We start from the raw sequence: 25111 nt of genomic DNA, 5'->3' as shown, positions 1-25111 counted from the left end.
CCAGGTATCCCTCCGATTTTTTTGAAAGGCTAGAGACCACATTGACCTACAAGAGGAGCAACTACCAGAGCAGGAGCCCTGCATTATAGGCTCTTCACTCCAATAGAATACAGTTTCAGCATTATTATTCTGCATACAATGTGTCAACACCCTCTACATTAGTTGAGTATGTCCTTCTTTCCTAATCCACCATCTATCCAGCCAGCCAGCTGTCATTGAGTCAGGCAATGTCTAATCCTCCGAGGTATGTGATAATGTCTAAAGCTCAAAGGTAAGTATGAATTCGAGTCTATCCTTAAAAAGTTCAAACTATATAACCAAATATTTCTAACACAATAAAACATATGTCATATAATATAGAATGTACAAAGTGCTGTATCATTTCCTAAACATATGTTCCTAACTTTTTAATATGGTTTCCTCAGTCCTGGATGTCCTCTGTTACATTTCACATCAAATTCATAAGTAACTAACAAATATTTTGTTAAAATATGCTTAATATCTGTATGTTGGCTAATTGAATTTAAATTTTAAAAATGTTCAATATCACAGATAAAGTAATATAAATTTAAAAGAATGAAGTGTCATGTTGCCTATCAGATATAAAAAACCATACACCACGTTATGAATACCCATTCTTGTAACAGTTGGGAAGGGAGAAAATCAATAGTATGAAGATACAAATAAAATTAATAAAATGGAAAAAAACTACAAAATATGGGGGTCAAGTTCTTTCAAGAGTTGTAAGAGACAAACTGCTGAAAGAAAAGATACAAAGTATGAATAAACAATATCAGTGGACAAAAAGAGAACAAAAATTCTCATACCACAAAGAATAAATAAATAAGGAACATAATACAAATAATTTGGTAAATTTGAAAACTTAAATGAGATGGATAAATTCCAAAAAAATATAAACTATCACAATAAAATCAAGAGAATAAGAAACATTAAAGAATTTAAATCAGTAGTTAATCTTTCCATTAAAAAATGCCATGTGGTAGAAGACATGAATAGACATTTTTTCCATGAAGACATCCAGATGGCTAACAGACACATGAAAAGATGCTCAACATCACTCATCGTCAGGGAAATACAAACCAAAATTACAGTGAGATATCTCCTCACATCTGTCAGAATGGCTAAAATTAACAATTTAAGAAACATATGTTGGTAAGGATGCAGAGAAAGCGGAACAATTTTGCAGTGTTGGTGGGAATGCAAACTGATACAATCACTCTGGAAAACAGTATGGAGGTTCCTCAGAAAGTTAAAAATAGAGCTGCCCTACACTCCAGCAATTGCACTACTAAGTATTTACCCAAAGGATACAAACACAGTGATTCAAAGGGGCACCTGCACCCCAATGTTTATTGCAGCATTATCAACAATATCCCAACTATGGAGAGAGCCCAAATGCCCATCGACTGGAGAATGGATAAAGATTCACACACACACACACACACACACACACACACACACACACACACACACACAGGAATATTACTCAGCCATAAAAAAGAATGAAATCATGACACTTGCAACAATGTGGATGGAACTAGAGGGTATTGTGCTAAATGAAATAAGTCAGTCAGAGAAAAAACAATATCATATGATTTCACTCACATCTGGAATTTAAGAAACAAAACAGATGAACAGATGGAAAGAAAAAAATGGAGACAAACCATAAGGGACTCTACCTACAGAGGACAAACGGTTGTTGGAGGGGAGGTGGGCAGGGGATGGGCTAGATGGATGATGGCGATTAAAGAGGGCACTTGTTAGGATGAGCACTGGGTGTTATACATAAGTGATGAATCACTAAATTCTACACCTGAAACCAATATTACACTATAACAGGAATTTTAAAAACTAACTAGAATTTAAATAAAAATATGAAACAACAACAATAAAAAAAGTCAGGTACTGATAATTTTATATGCAAGTTTTACCAAGAAAAAGATAAACTGATTTAAAATAAACTTTTCAGGATGCCTGGGTGGCTCAGTGGGTTAAGCTGATGCCTTCTGCTAAGGTCATGATCCCAGGGTCGTGGGATCAAGTCCCGAATCGGGCTCCTTGCTGGGCAGGGAGCCTGCTTCTCCCTCTGCCTCTGCCTGCCACTCTGCCTGCCTGTATGCTCGCTCTCTCGCTCTCTGGCAAATAAATAAAGCCTTAAAAAAATAAAATAAACTTTTCAAATAAACGTGTAGAAGAAATACTCTTTACTCATTGTATGAGGCTAGCATATGTTTCATATCAAAACAAGACTAGAGGGGCACCTGGGTGGTTCAGTGGGTTAAGGCCTCTGCCTTCGGCTCACGTCATGATCCCAGGGTACTGGGATCCAGCCTCGCATCGGTCTCTCTGCTCCGTGGGGAGCCTGCTTCCCTTCCTCTCTCTCTGCCTGCCTCTCTGCCTACTTGTGATCTCTGTCAAATAAATAAATAAAAATCTTTAATAAAAAAAAACCAGACTAGATTATGTGCTTTTTATATACACTTGATCTTAGATTCTACACCTGTTTTGAGTATTTGCCATGAAAAGGAGTTATAAATTATCCAATGCTTTTTCTGCATTTAATGAGAAGGCAAATAATTTTTCTCCTTTAATCTGCTAATGTGGGAAGTAGAACACTCAACTTTCAATTAATAAACCAAACTTGCATTCTTGGTACAAACCTTCCTTAGTCAGGATATATATTTTTGTATATACTGCTGGACTCACTTGCATACAATATCTGTGGGTCATGAGTGAAATTTATTAGTTTGTGAGTTTACCCTTTTTATTAAATATTGAAAATATTTCCTTTAAGTATAGAAACAAGACCAGAATGCTTGTATTCAGCATCACTTGTATTCAGCATACTGGAGGTCATAACTACACAGAAAAGAAAAGGTAACATGTAAAAGGACTGGAAAGGAAAATACAAAACAGTCATTATTTGTATGCTGAAAACCCAACAGAGACAACAAATTATTAGAATGAGAGATTCTGAAAAGGTCACAGCTATGAAAAATATATAACAGCCAGTTGGGGGCGCCTGGGTGGCTCAGCTGGTTAAGCATCTGCCTTCAGCTCAGGTCATGGTCCTAGGATCCAGCCCTGTGTCAGGCTCCCTACTCAATGGGAAACCTGCTTCTCCCTCTCCCTCTGCAGCTCTCCCTGCTTGTGCTCATGCGTGCTCTCCCCCTCTCGCAAATAAATAAATAAAATCTTAAAGAAGAAAAAAAAAAGCCAGTTGTATTTCTATTCCCACACATAGCAAATGTAACTTTTAAAATGACACTATTTACAATAGCACTGAATACTATTTAGGAATAAATTTAATAAAATATATATGAGGTGCCTGGGTGGCTCAGTTGGTGAAATGACTGCCTTTAGCTCAGGTCATGATCCTGGAGTTCCAGGATGGAGTCCCCCATCAGGCTCCCTGCTCTGCAGGAAGTCTCCTTCTCTCTTTTACCCTTCCCCCTCTCAAGCTCTCTCTTTCTCTCTCTCAAATAAAATCTTAAAAAAAAATAAAATATATGTAAGACTTTTGTGGAAAAAGTATATAATTATATTTTAAGACATTGAAGAAGACTTAAATAAATGAAGAAAATCATGGATAAGAAGATTCAAAGTTATAAAGATGTCTATTTTCCTAAACTGATCTATATATGGAATGCAATCCCTCCCTCCGCCCATTTCCCCTCCCCCACTTCTCATTAACTCTCTCTGGGCAGTGGGGGGAATAAGTAGCTCCAGGTGGTGATGATGCAGTTGGTCTGGGGACCAGTCTTTTGAGAACCACTGATATTAAAGAAACTCTTACACTTAAACATTCAGGACATGTGCAGAATATTAATAATGTGCTACCCTGACAACAAGCCCAAACATCCTTGAACAGTAGGATGACTAAACTGTGGCACAATCATACAACGAAATATTTTCCAGCTGTGAAAACAAATGAGCTCATGGAGAGGCACACAAGGGGTTCTAAGATACTGGGGATGTTCTAGTTTATAAGCCAGGCGGACATTTTCACAGGTATTCTAATTACTCTCTAAACTACGTACACATTTGCATACTCCCCTGAACATGTACTTCATCTTAAATCTTTTAAGTTCTGTTTCACTCTACTGTAGAGGTCGTTTTTAGTCAAACAGGCTTGAGCTTTAGAAGATAGAGAGGCCCACAGCCACCCCTAGGGCCCATCCGGCGCCCCACCTCAAAATTTCCATAGGCCCTCACTGACCAATGTGCTACTCAAAACCAGGCACAGCTAAGAAAAACAGAATTCCATGGGCCACATTACCTCCTCACCTTCTCGCTTTAAATACAGCCCCCACCCACTGCCTCGAGGCAGACAGCCCCTCCTCTGCCCTCCTGCCGGCTGCTCCCTAGTGGTGTAGTCAATAAACTTATCTCCTTTCCTGCCTCAGGTCATTCTTTCACCACCTGCGCCACCAGCTTCCAACCGATGGCCGCCCCACATCTGGGGGCCCCCATCCAATGAAAACACCCCATTTAGGCACATTTTTCTACTGTCTGGTCCTAACACCAAGTATGTAAAATCACACCCAGGACTTAGGTAAAAGGGCAAGTGTGACTGGCTCTCATCTCTCTACTGACTCTAATGCACACACATCACACCACCCCCACAACCTCCCCAGTTGCTTTCAGCCTTTTCTCAACGCATTTTACATCCCTTCAAATTCCTGATTGCTCTCCCATGCCTGCCTGTAGGTCTCAAAATCAACGCCCAGAACTGCACACAAAACTCCACGTGTGGGGCTGTGTTGAAAACTCCCTGGCTACTAGATTCACTGGTACAGTCGGAAAACAGAGCTTTTTGCAACTGTGCACATGGACTACTCATACTAACTTTATCTACTAAAATTCCCAGTAAGTTTTCGCACATGATGCTAAAGAGACACCTATGAAGTTGGCCTTTTGGGACCAAAACAATGACTTCAAGCTTTTATCTTAGATTTGCCCCTTGTAACTTCTTCAGTTTTATCATCCATTATTATCATCCATTTAGCTTATTTTTATCACCCATTCTCTGAGCAGTCCTCTGAGTTTTATATTCTTTATAAAATGAATGAGTCACCAATGATACTCAAGCCAATGATCAAGAGCTCAACAAGACCGTGGTACCTGAGTGGCTCAGTCAGCTAAGTGTCCCACTTGGTCTTGGCTCAGATCATGATCTCAGGGTCTTGAGATCAAGTCCCAAGTCAGGCTCCACACTCAGTGGGGTCTGTTGGAAGATTCTCTCCCTTATTCCTCCCCCTACCGTCTCCCTCTCAAATAGATAAATAAATCTTAGGAGGAAAAAAAAACCTACTACAAAACATCACTATAACCTAAAGGAACTGAATACCTAGCTCCCTCTGGTCTTGCAGCCCAGTAACACTATTAGAATATTACTGTCCTCTTGTACCATGGTGAGGGCCACCCCTAGGGATGACAGAAGGATGAAATGGTAGGAACCTATTTCCCAGTGACTTTGTGAGGTTACCATTCCTGCCTTGGGCTGCCTGTTGTCAGAATTCTTTTAACTGAGAGAGAAATGAACTATTTTATGTGAAGAAAAAAAAGGGTGGTGTGGGGTGGCAGGGGAGAGTACAGACTGAAGTGATCCTAAAACCAAAATCCAAGCTTGGAGAGAATAAAGCCAAACTACAGTATTATTTTTCTCCAAACAAATTTAATTCTGTTCTAGCCCCAAAGAAGGGGAAGAACCTAAAGTTTAAAAATAAAAATAAAAATTGAAAAAAAAAACAAGCCATTAAAAAATTAAGCCCCCTTCCTCAGCAATAAATACTGAAATGATATATACACATGAGGCTTAGGAGGGAGGCAAGAACAAGAACCTTGGGAACACCATCCCATGGCAAGATCCCACACTTCTACCAACTCCATGCTCTTTGCCTAAAACACAGAAGAGCAATGAAAGAGGCTGCAGGGATTACACCAAGGAGTGTGTGGCCTCAGGGAGAGCTTGAACAGGATAAAAGGAGGAAAAGAAGAGACACACAGTGTCTCACAGGGCAGAGGAAAGGAAAAGTCATCATCTCAAACATCCCCCGCGGCCTGGATGAGTCACGGGGTGTAGGTGGTCCAGTTGCTAAGTGCCCGTGAGCTTCTCCTCTCAACCCGACTCCTTAGCATGCAAGTCCGGTAAGGTCATTCACACTGGGGCCGAGATGCCACTGTGGCAGCAGCCTGACTGCTGGAGCCCTGAGGCTTCCCATTCACCACCAGCAGGAGGGGTGTCTCCACACGAACACTGGAAAAGGAATAGTCCTAGAAAAGACAAACACACAGAGGCTCGTTACAGATCCTAAGATGGAAGCAACTTCAGCACAGGAATACACCAGTGGGGCTTTCTCCCCATTCCTTCCCCTCAGGACATACACCCTTACCTCTATCTCACATTAAAGAAACAAAGCTGAGCTACCATAGGGGTGTCATTTTCCCCAAGTTTTCAATCTTCAGAAGGAAGATCTGGGGAAAGTAACACGCCAGTAATACCACTACAAGAATGGAACAATTCTCTGAAAAAAGACAGGTTCTGGCAAACAGCCTAGCAAAAGGGCACCACCACCAGCTCTCACAGAATCTGCCCTTCCTGTTGTTTCCTGACAAAACCAGATACACAGAGGGACACTAGGCAGCTCAGTCAGTGGAGCATGAGACTCTTGATCTCTGAGCTGTGAGTTCGAGCCCATGCTGGATGCAGAGCTTACTTAAAAATAAAATCTTAGGGGGACGCCTGGGTGGCTCAGTTGGTTAAGCAGCTGCCTTCGGCTCAGGTCATGATCCCAGCGTCCTGGGATCGAGTCCCACATCGGGCTCCTTGCTCGGCAGGGAGCCTGCTTCTCCCTCTGCCTCTGCCTGCCACTCTGTCTGCCTGTGCTCGCTCTCTCCCCCTCTCTCTCTGATAAATAAATTAAAAAAAAAAAAATCTTTAAAAAAAAAAAAATAATAAAATCTTAGGGGCATCAGAGTGGCTCAGTCATTAAGCATCTGCCTTCAGCTCAGGTCATGATCCCAGGGTCCCGGGATCAAGCCCCCCATCAGGCTCCCTGCTCGGTGGGGAGTCTGCTTCTCCTTCTCCCTTTCCCCCTGCTTGTGTTCCCTCTCTCACTTTGTATCTCTCTGTCAAATAAATAAAATCTTTTAAAAATATAAATAAAATAAAAGAATCTTAAAACAAAAACAAAAACCCAGATACACAAAGCCACCAGTAAAAATTCTGAGAAACTCTAAGTTCAAGTGTTTGTAAGGCCCGAAATTAATCTGCCAAATATAAATTCGAGTTAACTCTCCTTTTGCATCAGCAGGAACAAACAGAATGTGTAGTTTAGACATTCTTCTAATAACAGAAAAGAAAGCTCCCTTTACCAGTTCAAATGTATTTTAAGTTATAAAACATGTTAAAAAAAGATCTTTATCCAAAAAATACTTTCCCACCAGGAGTGTGAAGGCAGCCCTTTTAAGTCAAAGTAATGAGGTGAATTAAATCAAATTTTTTTAACATCCTAACAGGAATATGGGCAATAACCAAAAAAAGAAAAAAAAAAGCTGATTTATAAAAGGAATATAAATAGTCAATAAACATCTGATAAAATGTCCAACCTCACCAATAATCAAGAAACCAAAGCAAAACAATACTGATGCTGTATTTTTCATGTAAAAGCAGCATATAACGTTTCAAAGGTTTCTCCCCAGAGCTGAGAAAACTACAAAGAAACACTCACTCACATCTACTGTTCGTAAGAACTGGTACGACATTCCAAAAATTAACTCGGCAATATGTAGCAAAAGTCCTAGAATTCTGCATACCCTTTAAAGCCAGAATTCAACCTTAAAATTCATTTAAGTAAATAATCCTGAATACAGACAGATACAAATTTTTTCACTACAGTACCTTTATGACAGGGAAAAATTAGAAATAATCTATATCTGGGGGCAGTGTATTTTTTCTGTAAATGGCCAAGTAACAGTTTAGGCTTTACGGGCTCTACAGTCTCTGTCACAGAATTATTCAACTCGAACACTGCAAAAAGCAGCCACAGACCATCATGAACAAATGAGCGTGGCTAGGTTCCAAAAAAATTAATTTGTGGACACTGAAATATGGATTTTCTGAATTTTCAGGTATCACCTATTATTATTCTTCTTCCAATTGCTTTTATTTGAAAATACAGACACTATTCTTGTCTCACAGGCCATATGAAACAGGCAGGGAGCCAGATTTGGTCAATAGGCCACCAGCTGTCAACCCCGAATCTAAATGTGAAAAATGGTTAAACAGCGACTCATGTAAGATTTCTGTGATGATGAAATGAGCCAGTACAGGCAAAAAAACTCTTAACCCAGCATCTAGCAGTCAGTTAAGTTTTCAGTAAATGTTAACTATCATCATCGTCCTTATCACCACCTCTGCGTGTCCATTTAAAACAATGTTGTAGAATATGTAAAAACACAGGAAATGTTCACAAACATTACATATACTATTCCGCTCTTTTTAAAAATATACATATGAATGTGCATATACAGATTTATGAAAAAAAAGACTGGAGGTGTACAGATGAAACCACGAAGAGTAATAACATCTGAGTGATAATATTTTGGTCCAGTTTTTAAAAAAAATGTTGTTGAGATAACTGGCATCTAACATTGTGCAAGTTTAAGGTGTAAACATGTTTATTTAATGAATTTATATCATGGAATCTGATGACCACCACGGTGCTAGCTAACACCTCTATCGTGTCATTGCTTTTTTTGTCATGGGAACAATTAAGATCCAGTCTCTTGGCAGCTCGGAAGTATATAATACTATGTTGTTGTCTGTAATCACTGTACTATGCATTAGGTCTCCAGGACACATTTATCTACTGCAAGTCTGACCCTTAAACAATATCTCCCTAATATGCCCACTCCCACAGCCCCTGGCAACTACAATTGTAGTCTCTGTTCTCCTAATTTCAGCTTTATTACTTTCCACAGAGAAGTGATATCATACAGTATTTGTCTTTCTCTGTCCAGTCCTTTTTTAAAATTCTTTTTGTTTACCAGTAGTTTCCTTTTAGTAAAAAAAAAAAAAAAATTACATGTATGCATACGTATACACACATATATATACATATATATGCATTATTTTACATATTTGTTAAAGCAAATAAACTCGGCCCCACTTTCAGAGCCTATGAGCTGGGAACAAATCCTGGCCATCACTCACTTTTCCTTTGTGCTGAATTTGGTGAAGCCGGAGGTTGGGCTCAGGAATGGCTACAGAGTCCCCAATGAGCACTCCCCAACTCTGTACCATGTTATACACCATCACTGCATAGCAAGGTCCATCTGAATCTACCAGGCCAAATGTACTGCCAGGTTAAGATGGGTTAAGGGAGGGGTGGGGAGGAAAGTGGGCAGGAAAGAAGAGCAAAAACAGTGGTTTTAAAATACCAACAAAATAAACAAATGCTTTCTCAGTTACTTAGAACACTTATGACAGGTAACCATCATCCACAACGCACATCTGAGTCCTCATTTTTCATGCATATATAATATCTTTGATAAAGATTACGCACAAGACTCATCAGTCACTTTGCCACACACTTGAGATGTATGCACGCTGGGACCATTCAAAAAATACTAATAATGAACCAGCTCAAAATGTGGCAGCTGCAACTTTATTCATGGTCTATCAATTTAACCATCATAACCTTCCAATTCTCTAAGCATCACCACCAATGTCACTGAATCCCACAAACTTTCAGTGATTACAGATCATGTGTCAAGCTTTGTGCTTAGTGAGAAGACACTGATCCAGCTGTGAGTAAGCTTACAGTCTAGCAGGAGTGAGACACTTAAACCATCACTTACAAGACAAGTGTGAGAGGTGCTAGAACAGTTTCTCCCTCATGCTGAGTTCAGTGAGGCCAAAAGTGGGACCATGGGAACCCAGAGGAGAAAGCAGGGGAGGTTTCCTTGAGAAGGAAAGCCTCAAACGGAATGTAAAGGATGAAAAATCATCTGGGTTACAAAAAGAAAACTAATCCTCAGTAGGAACAGAAAACCTCTGGGGGAATGGGAATAGGGATTACCTGGGAAGGAACACAAGAGAACTTTCTGAGGTGCTGGTAAGTAATGCGCTCTATCTTGACAGGTGTTTGGGTTACATAGATGTATATTAGTCAAAATTTAGCAAATGTACACTAATACTTGTATATTTCATTCTACATAAATTTTACATAAAAAGAAGAAAACTAAATACTGAACTCTAGTTAATGATTACACGCTTAAGTATTTAGGGGAAAGTATGTTGATCTTTGCAATTTACTCTGCAGTGCTCCAAAAATAAGATGGATTAATAGATTAATAAGGGGACATAGAGATACATGAGGAACCAAGTAAGGTATTAGTGGTAAAATATGGGTGGTTGGGTATGCGGATTTTTTTTGTTAAGATTTATTTTTTAAGGGGTGGCTCAGTGGGTTAAGCCACTGCCTTCGGCTCAGGTCATGATCTCAGGGTCCTGGGATCGAGTCCCACATCGGGCTCTCTGCTCAGCAGGGGGCCTGCTTCCCTTCCTCTCTCTCTGCCTGCCTCTCTGCCTACTGTGATCTCTCTCTGTCAAATAAATAAATAAAATCTTTAAAAAAAAAAAAAAAAAAAGATTTATTTTTTAAGATTTATTTATTTGTCAAAGAGAGAGAGAGAGCACAAGCAGACAGCGGCAGAGAGAGAAGCAGGCTCCCCATTGAGAAAGGAGCCCGATGTGGGACTCGATCCCAGGACCCTGGGATCATGACCTGAGCTGAAGGCAGCCACTTAACCAACTGAGCCACCGAGGCATCCCTGTTCACTGCAAAATTCTTTTAATTTTGCTGTGTTTGAAAAGTTTAAAATAAAATGTTGGGGGGGAAATGTGAGTTGTATCAAGAAGCAGCCAAAAAGGGGCACCTGGGTGGCTCAGTGGGTTAAAGCCTCTGCCTTCAGCTCAGGTCATGATCCCAGGGTCCAGGGCTCTCTGCTTGGCGGGGAACCTGCTTCCTCCTCTCTCTCTGCCTGCTTCTCTGCCTACTTGTGATCTCTCTGTCAAATAAATAAAATTAAAAAAAAAAAAAAAAAAGAAGCAGCCAAAGGATTATCCAGACAGACATGAGCTGTGTGTAAAGGTATGGAGGCATGAAAACAGCCGTTCTGGAACTACAAAACTATGCCAAGACAGGAACAAGAGGCACAAGCGGGAAAGTGAAAAAAGAGAATGGAAAGAGGCAGGCACAGAGCAGATTATGAAGGACTTTGCATGCTAAGCTAACCTAAGAGTTCAAACTTTATCCTGAAAGTAAGCACAGGAGTAAGAAGGGATTTTATACAGGAAATGGCATCTAACATTGTGTTGCTTCTCTACACTGTGAAAATATTTCTCCGCACTGTGGAGCACTGGACAAAAAAACAAGGAGTCCAAAGACCTGTCTGGAGAAGCAATAAGGGGCTACATTGTGTCCACAGAGAGAGGGCGGGGGGGGGGGGGGATGTATTGGACTTAATGAGTGCCATAATGCAGGAGAATGGAGAATTCCAGAACAACTTCCAGAAGTCTTAATTAAGTGACTGAGCAGAAGTGCACCACTGATTGACAAGGAAGTCAGGGTGGAGAAACGGTTTAGAGAGAAAGAGAAAGCAAGCAATTTTGGACATAGTGAGTTATACATTTCTGTTGGGAGCCCAGAGGCAGCTGGATATAGGAATTCAAAACTTAGAAATGAGGCTTGGACTGGTGATACACCTGTGAGCATTATGGGGGCAGCCACAGCCTTGGATTTATATGACATCACCAAAAGAGAGGACCTCTAAAGATGGGAAAGAACTGGGGCTCATGCCACCACTTGGTACACCCAAATTCATAACCAACACTGCAAGCAAGCCCAGCACTCTGCTAGTGAATCCAATCAAAGCCTCAGAACCCTCTACACAGTATGCTAGGCAGCCACTGCTAAGCGACAGAAGCTGGCACCTATTTGCCATCCTGGTAAAGGGAGAAAGAGGAAAGGACAAAAACAGCATCTTTCTGGACTTAGTATTTAGAAGTTAAGAAAAAGAGAAACCGAGGAGTGATAAAATATTTCCTCGAGACCCCCTAAAATCCACATTTGTCCATCTCTCCTTCTCATTCCTCTCAGTTTTCAGGTCTGCTCTAGTTAACTAAACTTTTCTCTACTACTTTCTTGCTCTTCAACTCGTGCATCTCTAGAGAATGCCATGGAGAAAGTTCAGGCATGTAACAGGAAGTATTTGGATTTGGATGAAGCAGAAAAGATATGAAAAGGAAGAGTGAGAAGGAAGTCAAAATGTTGTAAAGCCACGTAGTGGAAGCCACTGGACCAAACACTGGTGATGCTAGACAAAATAAATTCAGTAGAAAACAAAAAAAGGAAACCAGTCAACGAGGGATCAGAAAATAAGGATAATGACATGGACTAAACTGGAATTTTTCAAGAGTTAAAAATTTTCTAAGTGAAGGACACCTTGGGTGGCTCAGTCAGTTAAGCATCTACCTTCAGCTCAGGTCATGATCACAGGGTCCCAGGATGGAATCATGTATTGGGCTTCCTGCTCAGCGAGGAGCCTGCTTCTCCCTCTCCCTGTGCTTGCTGCTCCTCCTGCCTTTGCTCTCTCTCTCTCTCTGACAAATGAATAAAATCTTTTAAATAAATAAATATCTAAGTGCCTTGATGGCTCAGTCAGTACAATGTGTGACTCATGACCTCGGGGTTGTGGGTTCAAGCCCTGCACTAAGAGTGTACAGAATACTTAAAAATAAAATCTTTTTTTTTTTTAACTATTTTTTTTTTAATTTATTTATTTGACAGACAGAGATCACAAATAGGCAAGATCACAAGAAAGGAAGAGAAGCAGGCTTCCTGCTGAGCAGAGAGCCTGATGGGGGCTCCATCCCAGGATCCTGGGATCATGACCTGAGCCGAAGGCAGAGGCTTTAACCCACTGAGCCACCCAGGTGCCCCAAAAATAAAATCTTTCAATGAGTCACTGAACACTGTATCAAAAACTAACAGTGTAGGGGTGCCTGGGTGGCTCAGTGGTTTAAGCCTCTGCCTTCGGCTCAGGTCATGATCTCAGGGTCCTGGGATCGAGCCCCACATCGGGCTCTCTGCTCAGCGGGGAGCCTGCTTCCCCCTCTCTCTCTGCCTGCCTCTCTGCCTACTTGTGATCTCTGTCTGTCAAATAAATAAATAAAATCTTTAAAATAAAAAAAAAAAACTAACAGTGTATTATGTTTGCTAATTGAACATAATAAAAATAAATAAAAATAAAATCTTTAAAAAATACATATTTTCTGAGAGAATGTTCTTAACTCATTCTCTCTGCTAGACTGTAAGCACCTTCACTTGGATCCTTTACATTTCACTCCCTACCACACATATACCAGATGCTCAAAAAATATCTGTTGAATAACATCTAAGACTATCTCCCCATCAGGCCTTAAATTCTAACCTAAAGCTAACCTTCCAGAACTGCCTAGGCATACCTAAGTCCCAACAGAACGGAAAACTCTCCCTCTTCCAACTTCTGGGATCATGAAAACACAAAGAGGCAGGAGAATTTCTAGGTTTTCAATACTAAAAACAGTATTCAAATTTCAGCTATGGATGCAGGACTCCAGAGCACCAAGATCTGGGGGGGAGGGGGGGACACAGGTGATGACAAAATCTGGGGAGAGATCTGTGAAACATCTCCTAGATAATACCTGCTCATAGGACAGTCAGAGAGCGAAGCAGAACGCACTAACCTGTGACCACCAACAACTTCCTCACTGTCAGAGAAGGGCCAGGAAGTAAGACCCATTAGTTCAAAAGAATGAAAAAGAGGAAAGACAAGAGAAACTCACAAGGGGACTTTCTCCTCTGTGGTGAGGCTGAACACCACCTTTCCTAGGACCACGGCACCACTGTTCACCCCAGGCTGTAGGGCACTCAGTGGCTTGAGCTCCAGGGTCAATTTCTGCCCAGAGGCTGATTGGTAGCGCCCATCGCCACAAGGGCCTAGATGGGCTGGGCGCAAGCTTCCCAGCATGCTCTGCAACTTTTTGGTCTTCACTTTTCCCTGCAAAAAAAAAAAAAAGAAAAGGAAAAAGATAAAAAGCTATAAACTAGTTACTGTGAGAGTCTATTCCTACCCACTTCTGTAGACAGAGTCACTACAAATGAAGCTTATTTTATTCTTATTGTATTGACCCCCAGGAGAAGAAAAGCAGGATCCAGACTTTTGACACCTTTACCTTGCTCTCAAGGAGGCTGGTTAATCTATTCAGGAATTCCAGAAGTTGCTGCTCTCGTCGCCGGGGCTCTGGCCAGGCAGGGTCCAGTGCTGCAGCCCGAGAGAAGCCCTCCAGAGCCTCCCCATAATTCTCTTCATATTTATGTAACTGCACAAAAAGTAAATGGAAACCTCCCAATTACATGTGTATCTAACACAAACTATGCCAGGGGGAGTAACAGCACAATGTGCTAGGAACCTACAGAAATAAATTGTTTTCTTTCTAGTGGTTTCCCTGATCTATGAGAAACAGCCTAAAGAAAGAATAATGCTTTACATCCCTCCTCCTGGCTCAGGGGATCACAAATCCTGAAGATGGAATCGTTTCAAAGATGCTAACTTCCAAATTCGAAGCTAGTTACGCTGCATACAGTGGGTCATTCTATTTTTGTATTTATAACAAACATTTCAGAAGAGTCTCCTAAACTGTTCCTCCATCCTCTGTGTACCCTCCTGCCTCCTCGGCCCCCTCCTCTTTCCTGCCATAGACTCGACCAGATCCTAAAGTCAAACTGGGCCAACCCTCCCTTGAAATAATGTGGCTTTTCTCTCATAGTTTGTACTCAGCCCCGTCCCTATGAATACTCAGTTATTATCCCAGGCAAAGACTTAGATGTCACCTAGGTGACTTGCAGATGACCACCACCCCACAGGTCTTACCGTTGCCCTGTTCAGATGAAGATCAGGATTGCTGCAAGCTGTCCTGTCAACCTTCTCCTGTAGCAGGAGAAAAGGATGATCAGTGGATCCTGTCTCATTCTTACGGATGGCCATGCCCAACACAGCCTAGTCCTCTCCCCCTGCAAAAATTTGAGTTTCTTCCTTGTCAAAATGTTACCTATACCCATACTGTTATGCAGTAACTGGCTGAGTGGTACATTACATAGTCCCTGACACCTTAAGGAGGTAAGGGTTTGGGTGTGCGTATGAAACTTTGAATATAATTTATCCATGCAATAGTACAAAAATAAACGTATAAATGCATTTTGATTAAAAAAAATTTTTTTAATGTTGATATAATGGTATAAATGAGAAAAGCCTAGAAAAGAAATGTCATCAATTAAATGCATTTCCTGTGCCCATTAACCCCGCTCCAGATACAGGTAGAAGCATGTTTCTACATTCAAGCCCCCTTCAAAATCCACTGAAAATCAAATTCTGATTCTCTAATTTAAATAGATGACCAGAAAAACCACATGAAAGTGCAGAGAGATGTGAAGAAACTGCTATGTCCATGGCCACGTTCAGCTTATTTTTCTGATTATGTTCATTGCCTAGCACATTATAAAAGTAAAAACAACATGGATTAAAACTGTTTAAATGGGGACACCTGGGTGGCTCAGTCGGTTAAGCTGCTGCCTTTGGCTCAGGTCTTGATCCCAGAATCCTGGGATTGAGTCCCGCATCGGGCACCTTGCTCGTCAGGGAGCCTGCTTCTCTTTCTGCCTCTGCCTGCAGCTCTGCCTGCTTGTGCACTGACTCTCTCTCTTTCTGACAAATAAATAAATAAAATATTTTAAAAAAAAAAAAAACTGTTTAAATGGTTGGTTCAAACATGTTTAAAAATACAGGTTGGGTAAAGAAATCAAGAGTTAAAAGCAACAATTTAGTGGAAGCCAAATATAAAATTTTTAAAGAATACACCGTTACTATTTTTGAAAATGTAAACATCCACCAAAGTAAGAAACGAGACTAAAATATAACTCCTCTGCCTTCAAGTTCCCTGATGGAAAAAACGTCAGTCCCTCAACTACAAACATGAACAGAAGGTAGCTATATTCTCTATTCTGTCACACAGAACAAATAAGTAATACTAAGTTAAAAGGCAATTATTTAGGTCAAGACAAGCAAGAAAGCAAAAAATGAGAGATGAATATGAGACCCAAATAAAAACTGCTTAGAAAGCCAATGTGAACCTTCTTATAAGGAGTAATCAAGAGCTCAAGCCTGAAGGAATCCCCCATGTAAGCGACTGTTGATAGAAAAACAGCCTGAAAGGCCTAAGCAGAACATGAGCTCCACTGGATTGATCCTGAGGAAATGATGCAGAGTAAGCTAGACGCTGTTTCCTATTTTAAAGCTTTCATTTTTAAGTAATCTCTACACCCCACATGGGGCTTAAACTCACAACCCTGAGATCAAGAGTCTCATGCTCTACCAGCTGAGCCAGCCAAGTGTCTCCACTGTTTTTGATTTTAGCCTATGGGAAACCCAGAGTCATAGTGTCTCGTGGTTAATTGCAAGATAACACTTCATTTATACTTACGTATTAGAGCTTTCATTTTTCTTTAAACACATATACAAATATTAATAAACATTATTTTTAATATAGACTTTTTTCCCCACCACAAAAGATGAACACATTGGGATGGGTTCTGGGATTTGGTCATAAGTGCCCGCAGGAAATCCAGGTAATTCAAAGAGCTATCTAGCACTGAGGCACCCTTTAAGTAGCTGCTAATACCCCAGTTATAAGAAGAAATAAGTCACCCCGCAGACACAGCTTTGCAAAACCATGCACAGTTGATGCCACTGATTACTATCCATGTTGCTTGCTAAAGAGCCACACAGAAATCTGAATGACACTCTTGCTTCTGTTGTGACCATAAATACTTACTGCTTGGGCATAGGCACTGAGGGCTTGCTGGGAGATCTTAGGGTTCTGGCCAGTATTGAAGTAAAGAGAAAGATATGCATTCCCCAGAATATCTGAAAGATAAACAAACGGATTCTGGTTCCTCGTGTAAGGGGCTTGGAAGTCACCACTCCACCCTGGTGGACTGAAAAACCCACAACTCTTCTTGGATCCATAAGACAGGGAAGAACACAGGGCAAACTACTGCCCCTAAAACTGGAGACAGACAGGCAAACATAGGTCCTATGGCTCACCAGGGCAGAAACTCACGAGGCGCAGGAACCAGTGCTGAGGTAGGAACACCTCAACTGTAACTGACGAAGAGCTGAGGGTTCAATGTGACCAAGTCAGGGAGTCAGAAACTCCTGGGGTCCCAGGCATAAGGAGGTCCCCACAATATTGTGAGATTTACCTCCAAAAGCTCAACCAGATTCGTACAGCAAGTATCCAAGAAAAATCCCCTTCTTTCCCCTACTTCCAGCAGGGGAAATGGGAGAAAGAACTGTTACGAAATATGCTACAGCACCCTGTTCTTCACGAGGCCTGCTCTCAGAAGAAACTAGCTAACTAGAGCCTAACTAACCTAAGGAAGGAAAATTTCCATCTGGCTGTAGCCATCCATATGGGGGAGGGGAGGCACCCAGCCGCAGCCCACTCAAGCCACCCTGCCCCACCTAAGTAGGGGAAAAACCCTGAGAAACACAGTGGTGAGTCACCTCAGAGCCCAGGTTCAGGATATGACCTATTTTGGTTACCCTGAAAAGACTCTCTGAAAGGTCCCCCATCTGACAGACCCCAGTGATAACACCGTATTTAGTATACTCCAAATTCCACTGGGATAAAGAGGTGAACACAGAGCCAAAGCAGAAACCTGAGCAGATTGCACAAAAGCCCTGCCTTGCTTATGTGGAAACATAAGGGTCCTCTCTTGGACGAAAAGATCCAAGAGTTCCTAGAACCGTGGTTCATCAAAATACCTATCAGGCTTCTTCAAAACAAAGATGCCCAGGCTTGACATTAAAAATCAGACCCAATAGGTGGGCTCCAGAAGATTCTGGCATGTGTGGCCATGTTGAGAACCACTGCTCTAGAAACTTGTGGGACTGTGGGAGATCTTTCAAGAGCACTCACACCAGGAGCGGCCATCGTGGACATCCATCTGCACAGCCAACTTAGCCTGTCGGACACTGTCCATGACATGACGAGAATGTTCATCTCCAGTGTCAGTCCGCAGCTGGCGAAGCACCATGGACAGGTTTTGAAGAGAGACCTTGTTCTTGCACTGCAAACAGAGAAGACACATACACAACCTTCCTGATTCTAATCCCCTTTCCAGATCTTTTCTATCTTAATCTTCGAAATCTAATTTCTCATCTTGATTCTTAGCACTGTCTACAAGGATCAACTTGGCTGTTAATTTTTCTTCACTTCTCATCTACCCCTGAAACGGATCCCATCATCTTCTTCCTTTCTCAGTCTCTATCCCTGTTTTCCTCAGCCACGTATGCTCCCCGACTCTTCCTCCCCTCTGATTCCATTCTTCTAGTTCTAGTACAGTCCTATTCTGGTATTCACATCCTAGGGAGATTCACAGAACCAAAAGAATGTCGGCCTTCCCATCTGTGTTTCCCCAGATGGCTCACATGGGTCAGGGCTCCTGAGAAGCAGGTGTGGGCAGCCGCAATATCGCCTTTCTTCCAGTACACCTCTCCCAGCTGGTTCCAGGCTTCCACCAGCTTGGGCTCCAGCTTCACAGCCTTTGACAGAAGCTCCTCAGCCTTAGGACTGTAGTCTGGAGTCACATTCAGTGCCTTCCCAGTCAGCATCAGAACCTGTGCCTTGCCCTGGACAGAACCTAGGAGAAAGGGGAAAAGAGGAAATTGGAAAAACCCAGGCAGTCTTAGAGAAGACCAGAGCACTTTTCTCAAGAAATAACCTCAGATCAGCCCCAGGAATGAAATAGTTGAAGAAAATCTTTATGAACAAACCACTTATTGAAAGCCTATCAAGGCAGAGTAGTATGTTAGGTAATGGGGAAACAAAGAAAGTATTATCCCTACCTTGGAAAGGTTTACAATCTAGTAGAGAGGACAAAGCATATTCATGGAAGATTAAAACAACAATGAAAAGAGGCATACGCCAATAAATGGGCTTTACCAAGTGAAAAGGAGGGGCACCTGGGTGACAGTTAAGCATCCGACTCTTGATTTCAGCTCATGTCATGATCTCAGCATCATGAGATCAAGCCCCACATCAGGCTCCATGCTCAGCAGAGAGTCTGCTTGGGATTCTCTCTCTCCCGCTGCCCCTCCCTCACTGACTCCCCACCCCAAACAACATGCTTGCTCACTCTCGATCCCTCAAATAAATAAATCTTTAAAAAGGTTTTAAAAAGAAGTGAAAAGGAGAAAAGACAAGATCCTCCAGTTAAGAAAATGATGTACACAAAGACAGAGAGGCAGAAACCCATGTGGCATGTTCAAGGGAGAATAGATAGTCCAACCTGAAAGACACAAAAAGTTCCTCTGTTTTAAGTAAGTAGTCAGAGATAAGGGTAGAAGAGAAAAAAAAAAAAAAAAAAAAAAACAAAGAAAAAAATGGTCAATGAGATCTGAATACCAAATTAAGGTGTTTAGACTTCAAGCAGTCAATAGTAGGAATCTTTGAATATACTTGAACCAGGAGGCAGGAAAAAAGGTAAGATTAAATACAGGAAGTAATATTTAGAAAGATAATTGCATGATCATTACATATATTAATTTGAAAGTAAAAGAAATTAGAGGCAGAAAGGTCAGTTAAGAGATTAAGGGCTCCTGAGTAGCACAGACAGTTGAGTGTCCATCCAGCTCTGGGTTTCAGCTCAGGTCATGATCTTGGAGTCTTGAGATCGACCCCTGAGTAAGGCTCACTCAGCCAACAGGGAGTCTCCTCCCCCTCCCCCTTGCCCGTCCCCCAACTAACACACACACACTCTCTCTCTCTCTCTCACACACACACACACACAGACACACACCCTCTCTCTTTCCCCCCTTCTCAAATAAGTAAATAAATCTTAAAAAAAAAAAAAGTAGTTTAAGGAACAGTTATGTTCTTTTATTTCATGGCATCTGCTATAATCAAACTTCAGAAAACATACTTTAAAGGACTAAAAGGTAGCCATCCTACAGAGGGGCCCTCAGAAGAAATACTCTGTTGTACCATCCTGTAGCAACCACAAATGGGATACAAAAGGGTTTACAGAGGGAGGGAGAGCAAAACTCTACCGCATTTCGGTGAAGGGCAGGGGGGGTTGTACGCTCCTTGCCACTCATACCCACTACTTCCTCCATCTGCTGCAGGGTCTTCTCCATCTCCTCCCGCACATCCTGTTGCTTCCTTCCAGCATCCTCAACACGATGTGTCTCGAAATAGCACTCTCGAAACGAATACAGCTGATCCACCAGTTCCTGGGAAGCATAGGAATGGTACCATTAAGAGGAGAGAATGCCAGACACGGAAATTGGAAACTGGCTGGCCATACCAGCTCTGTTCTAGAAATACGGATCTGCTCTCTCATTGAGGAATGACACAAGAGGCAAGCAGACAGGTCTCCCAAAATGCCACAGATCATGAAGAAAAGTAGCCAGGTCCCAGACCACTCTGGTGTGGTCCCCTGCCGGTCTCAGCACCATGATGATTGTTTTCTCTCCTTCAGCCCTAGCAAGGCTTCCAGCATGACTAAGCACTTCATGTACCACAGTCAAGAGGAGGGAAACACTTTGCAACTTGAGATAAAACAGAGTTAATAAGGTAATAAGGTTATTGGTCCCCAGAGCATAGAACTTCGAAATGCACCCTTAAAACTGGACTTCCTAACAAAAACAATCCTATCCCTGATTTTTCTTATACTAGTACCTGACCTTTGCAATGATGATGACCAACACAAGAGAACCATTGCTTTCCACAACAAACAGATCAATTTAAGTTTGAGGAGCTTGGTATTTTTACAGGATTTTGTTTCTTTAAATATTTGTGGTTTTTGTTGTTTTGTTTTGTTTTGTTTTTGTCAAGTCACCTTCTGGCTCTCTTGCATTTGACCCAAGTAAATGTTCCCTTTCCTACTTTTTTTTAAAGATTTTATTTATTTGTTTCAGAAAGAGAGAGAGCATGAGAGGAGAGAAGCAGACTCCCTGCTGATCAGGGAGTCTGACATGGGACTTGATCCTGGGACTCCAGGATCATGACCTGAGCTGAAGGCAGTTGCTTAACGAACTGAGCCACCCAGGCACCTCCTCCATTTCCTATTTTAAATGCCTCTGTCTCTGAGTCTTCCTGTGACAACAAAGCCTTTCCACTATCTATTCTTTACTGAAACTGACCAGCAGCAAAAATACGTAACACAGTTCTCTCACATCTTAACTACCTCTACATCACATCCTAAACCCATCTACCTGTCTCCTTCTCACTAGGACTATCCAGGACTAAATCAGCACCATTACTTGCCTGGACTGCTGCAATAGCTTCTAACCTGGTCATCTTGTTTCTACTCTCTCCCATTCTCCTCACTGTAGTCAGGACGACTTTACAAAAATGTACATCACGTTTCCGTAGTGTAGTGGTTATCACGTTCGCCTCACACAAAAATATACATCACATCACAAACTGTTTTCCACTATAGAGAGAATAAAATCTAACTCCTAATCACAGCCTAGAAGACTGTATGATCTGACCTCACACTACTATTCACCCTGCCACAAACTTCCTCTCCCTTCACTCTCACATGCTCTCCCTTCTACAATAATCAAGCCACACTGGCTTTCACTCAGTTCCTCAGATCCAGCAAACTCAATCCCACCCTGGGGGTTCATACCTGCTATTCCCTCTGCCTGGACACTCTTTCCCTAGATCTTTGCACACCTCATTCCTCATTATCATTTAGACCTCAGTTCACTATAAACTTCTTAGAGAGGCTCTCCCTGACTACCCAAACTAAAGTAACCACCTCCTCTTCTGCCCACTGTTAATCATACTTATTTTTCTTCACAGTCCCTATCAGCTGAAATTAGGTGGCCTATACAGTAACAGTCTGTTGTTGTCTCCACCCCTAGAATGTAAGCTCCATGAAGGGAGGGTCCTAATCTCCCATCCCCCACGTTCAGAGCTATACCTGAGCGCCACAGAAGGGCTTAGGACGTGACAGGCTCTCATTAAAAAAGTTGATGGAATGGCTTAACGAATCATCCCTGTCTCTAACACTCATGTGCTACACTTAATTTAAAACCCTGCCCACAGCAAAGAAAATGGACAGTACCCTCTGTAGTAGCAATTTTTCTCAAATATTCTTTGTGTTATTTTCAGGACTCAGCCTGCAGATTCTGATTTTAGAAGTTTTAGCAGAACCCAAACACCTTTTAACAAGCACCGCAGATGACTGTAATGAAAATGGCCTGTAAAACACACTTTGAGAAATAACCTTTTATGACATTCCTTCTGTCCTAAAATGACAAGGAAATACCACCATTCCCATGGATAGCAGTATCACTATCCTTTTCCTCTCCTCTACTCCATTCCCCCATTCCATTCCTGCACCATTCCTGTCCACCCACCCCAAGATACCCCAAGGTACTTGCTTAATCCATCTACCACAAATGAGCCCAGGAAAAGAGAGTTCTCAGCAAAACTTGTAACACAATTCCTTTTGCCCTGAAATCAGCATGGCTGTAAATTAGGAATTTTAGTGAGGGTTTCATTGTCTGCTTCTAGTCCTGAAAACGAATGTGCAAAATGAATATTTGGCTTTGTTGTTTTGTTTTGCTGGAGTGAACATTTTTAATAACTTCTTGTCTCATGGAAAAATTAATATATGTAAGTTGCTAAAATTCATGCAAGTACACATAAAAAAAATACAAGGTAAGAAGTTCCTCATTATCTCCCAAACAATCTCAGGGATAACCACTGTTTAGTATACATATACTAACATATATACACAATGCTTCCAATATGGAGCCAGGACTGATTTCAGCCAGTCACATTAGGAATTCCCCAGTCACACTAGGGAACGAAATTAAATTAATCTCAGTCAAGTGGAAGTAAAATAAAGTTCACACTCTAAAAGGTGTTATTATCTTAGTCTCCTCAAAAAAACAAACAAATCTCACCAATGTTTAAACTTTTGTATTACAAGCCTTTAAGCAGGTTATAAACCTGCCACAGGTCTAATGTTTATTCCAGAGGGAGGCATCTGGCCAGCTCTGTCTGAAGGGCATGCGACCCTTGATCTCCAGGTGGTGAGTTTGAGCCAAATGCTGGGTATGGAGATTACTTCAATAAATAAAACTTTTCAAAAAATAAAAATAAAAAATAAATTCTAGGCTGTCTTAGAACACAAAGAACTCAGTTTCTGAGGTTTAAGGAAAATCTTGGGTCACTGAAAGAAGGTAAAGAGCAAACAAGCAGTTAGTGGCTACCTACCAAGTACAAAAGACTAGTCCTAGTCACAACGGCAGTCAACTCTGAACTGGGTGGAATGTGGACCCCTGGGCATCAGATGCCAAACTGGGATTGCAAGTGTGCAAAAGAATCAAAACTGTGGAGTCCTGAGGGGACTGACCAGGATACTACTGGTGCAAGCTCTTACTCTGTTTGTTGCCCATTTCAAAGCAGGTAAGCAGCGAAGAAATGGCCTTTGTGGGAATCACAACACATGATAATAGCCCCTGCAGATCTACCACACACATGTGTAGACAGACTACTTGTGACGGGTGAACGGAGGGAGAAGAAAAACCTCCCTAAGAACGTGCAAGAATAAAGTTAGGAGCAACAAATCCTCTTCCACGCGGGACTGGAACTGAGTGTAGTCAGGGCGGCAGCGCTCCTCCCCCGGCCCGGGGGGCTCTCCTCTCCCACCGCGGCTGCACCCTCAGGAGTTGTTATAGTAACCGCACTGACACATGCAGCGTCCTGCATGCGCCACGGAATTCGCTGGTACTACATAAACTGGGCTCCCCGCTTCTTCCCGAGTAACAAAGGCAAACACAGATTTTAATCTATGGTCCTACCTGCAATTTCTGCAAGACCGGCTTGACTTCCTCGTCTTCATCAGCCATCATTTCCCAGCCACTCTCCGCTTCTCCGCCCCCAACTTTGTAACCACAGAGACTCATATCCACCCCACCCCCCCGCATCGTGGAGCCAGAGCGACATCTAGGGCACTGGAGGCTTATCTGCATCTGAGTAGAAAAGCCGGTGGATTAATGGGTTTGGTTTGGGGTTTTTGTTTTTGCTTTTTATGTGTCTAGACATTATTTAATTAAAAAAATACATGGAGTAATTATACATTTAATAAATTAAAATGGAGGTTTCTGATTTCAAGAAAAAAAAACCAAAAGAAGTTTTCGTATAAGAATTACTATAAAGTTATAATGCAAATACATTTTTTATTGTAAAGAGGCATAACATTTCCTTTATGGGCAACTTGTCATTTATCCATCGTGTAATATCAAATACACATGTACTCCCATAAAATAAATATGATTCTTTTGAGGGCAAAAAGCCAAATCAAAGACAAAATTGAGGAAAAACTTGAATAGTAGACTATGAATTCTACAGAAGACAAAAGCTCTGAGTTTAAATGTCTTTAAACTCCCTAATTCCTGACAGAGTTCTCAGAATATAGTTTCTCAGTTAATGAGTAGCAAATTGACTTACTGGTTAAATTAACAACTCTGGAGCTTCCTGACAACAGTATAAAATAAGTGGATAATTCGGAGTAACTAGCTTTTGGACTTTAATTTAGTTACTTTCAAACAACATAATTTAGTAGCAAATGTTTAAACAGCCATTAGAATTGCTAAACTGTGAAATCAGCATTATTCATATCTGATCGGGTATACAAAAATCATCAATTCTTTTTTTTTTAAAAGATTTTATTTTTATTTGTCAGAGAGAGAGAGGGAGAGTGAGTGAGCACAAGCAGACAGAATGGCAGGCAGAGACAGAGGGAGAAGCAGGCTCCCTGCCGAGAAAGGAGCCCGATGTGGGACTTGATCCCAGGATGCTGGGATCATGACCTGAGTCGAAGGCAGCTGCTTAACCAACTGAGCCACCCAGGCGTCCCAAATCATCAATTTTTTCCTGAAAAAAAGAAAAGGTAGT

The 25111-nt window shown here is 41.6% G+C and overlaps 1 protein-coding gene across 2 annotated transcripts; it reads right to left on the bottom strand.

Moving 5' to 3' along the window:
* Positions 1-5288: 5288 nt before the first annotated feature.
* Positions 5289-24097, bottom strand: TTC5 (tetratricopeptide repeat domain 5). Of its 2 annotated transcripts, XM_032343158.1 has the most exons (10): positions 24016-24097; positions 20292-20424; positions 18622-18833; positions 18110-18260; positions 16961-17052; positions 15004-15060; positions 14306-14452; positions 13916-14130; positions 9239-9383; positions 5293-6297 (listed from the first exon to the last, which is right to left on the bottom strand). In XM_032343158.1, exons 1-10 carry the CDS (start codon positions 24064-24066, stop codon positions 6178-6180), a joined length of 1323 nt encoding a protein of 440 aa, XP_032199049.1. In that variant the 5' UTR covers positions 24067-24097; the 3' UTR covers positions 5293-6177. The 2 variants fall into 2 exon arrangements, with proteins under 2 accessions (XP_032199050.1, XP_032199049.1); XM_032343159.1 differs by lacking the exon at positions 9239-9383 and having other exon boundaries at positions 5289-6297.
* Positions 24098-25111: the final 1014 nt, after the last annotated feature.

Source organism: Mustela erminea, chromosome 5, assembly GCF_009829155.1.
Source record: "Mustela erminea isolate mMusErm1 chromosome 5, mMusErm1.Pri, whole genome shotgun sequence".
NCBI lineage: Eukaryota > Metazoa > Chordata > Mammalia > Carnivora > Mustelidae > Mustela > Mustela erminea.
This window is presented reverse-complemented; position numbering and strand designations above follow the sequence as displayed.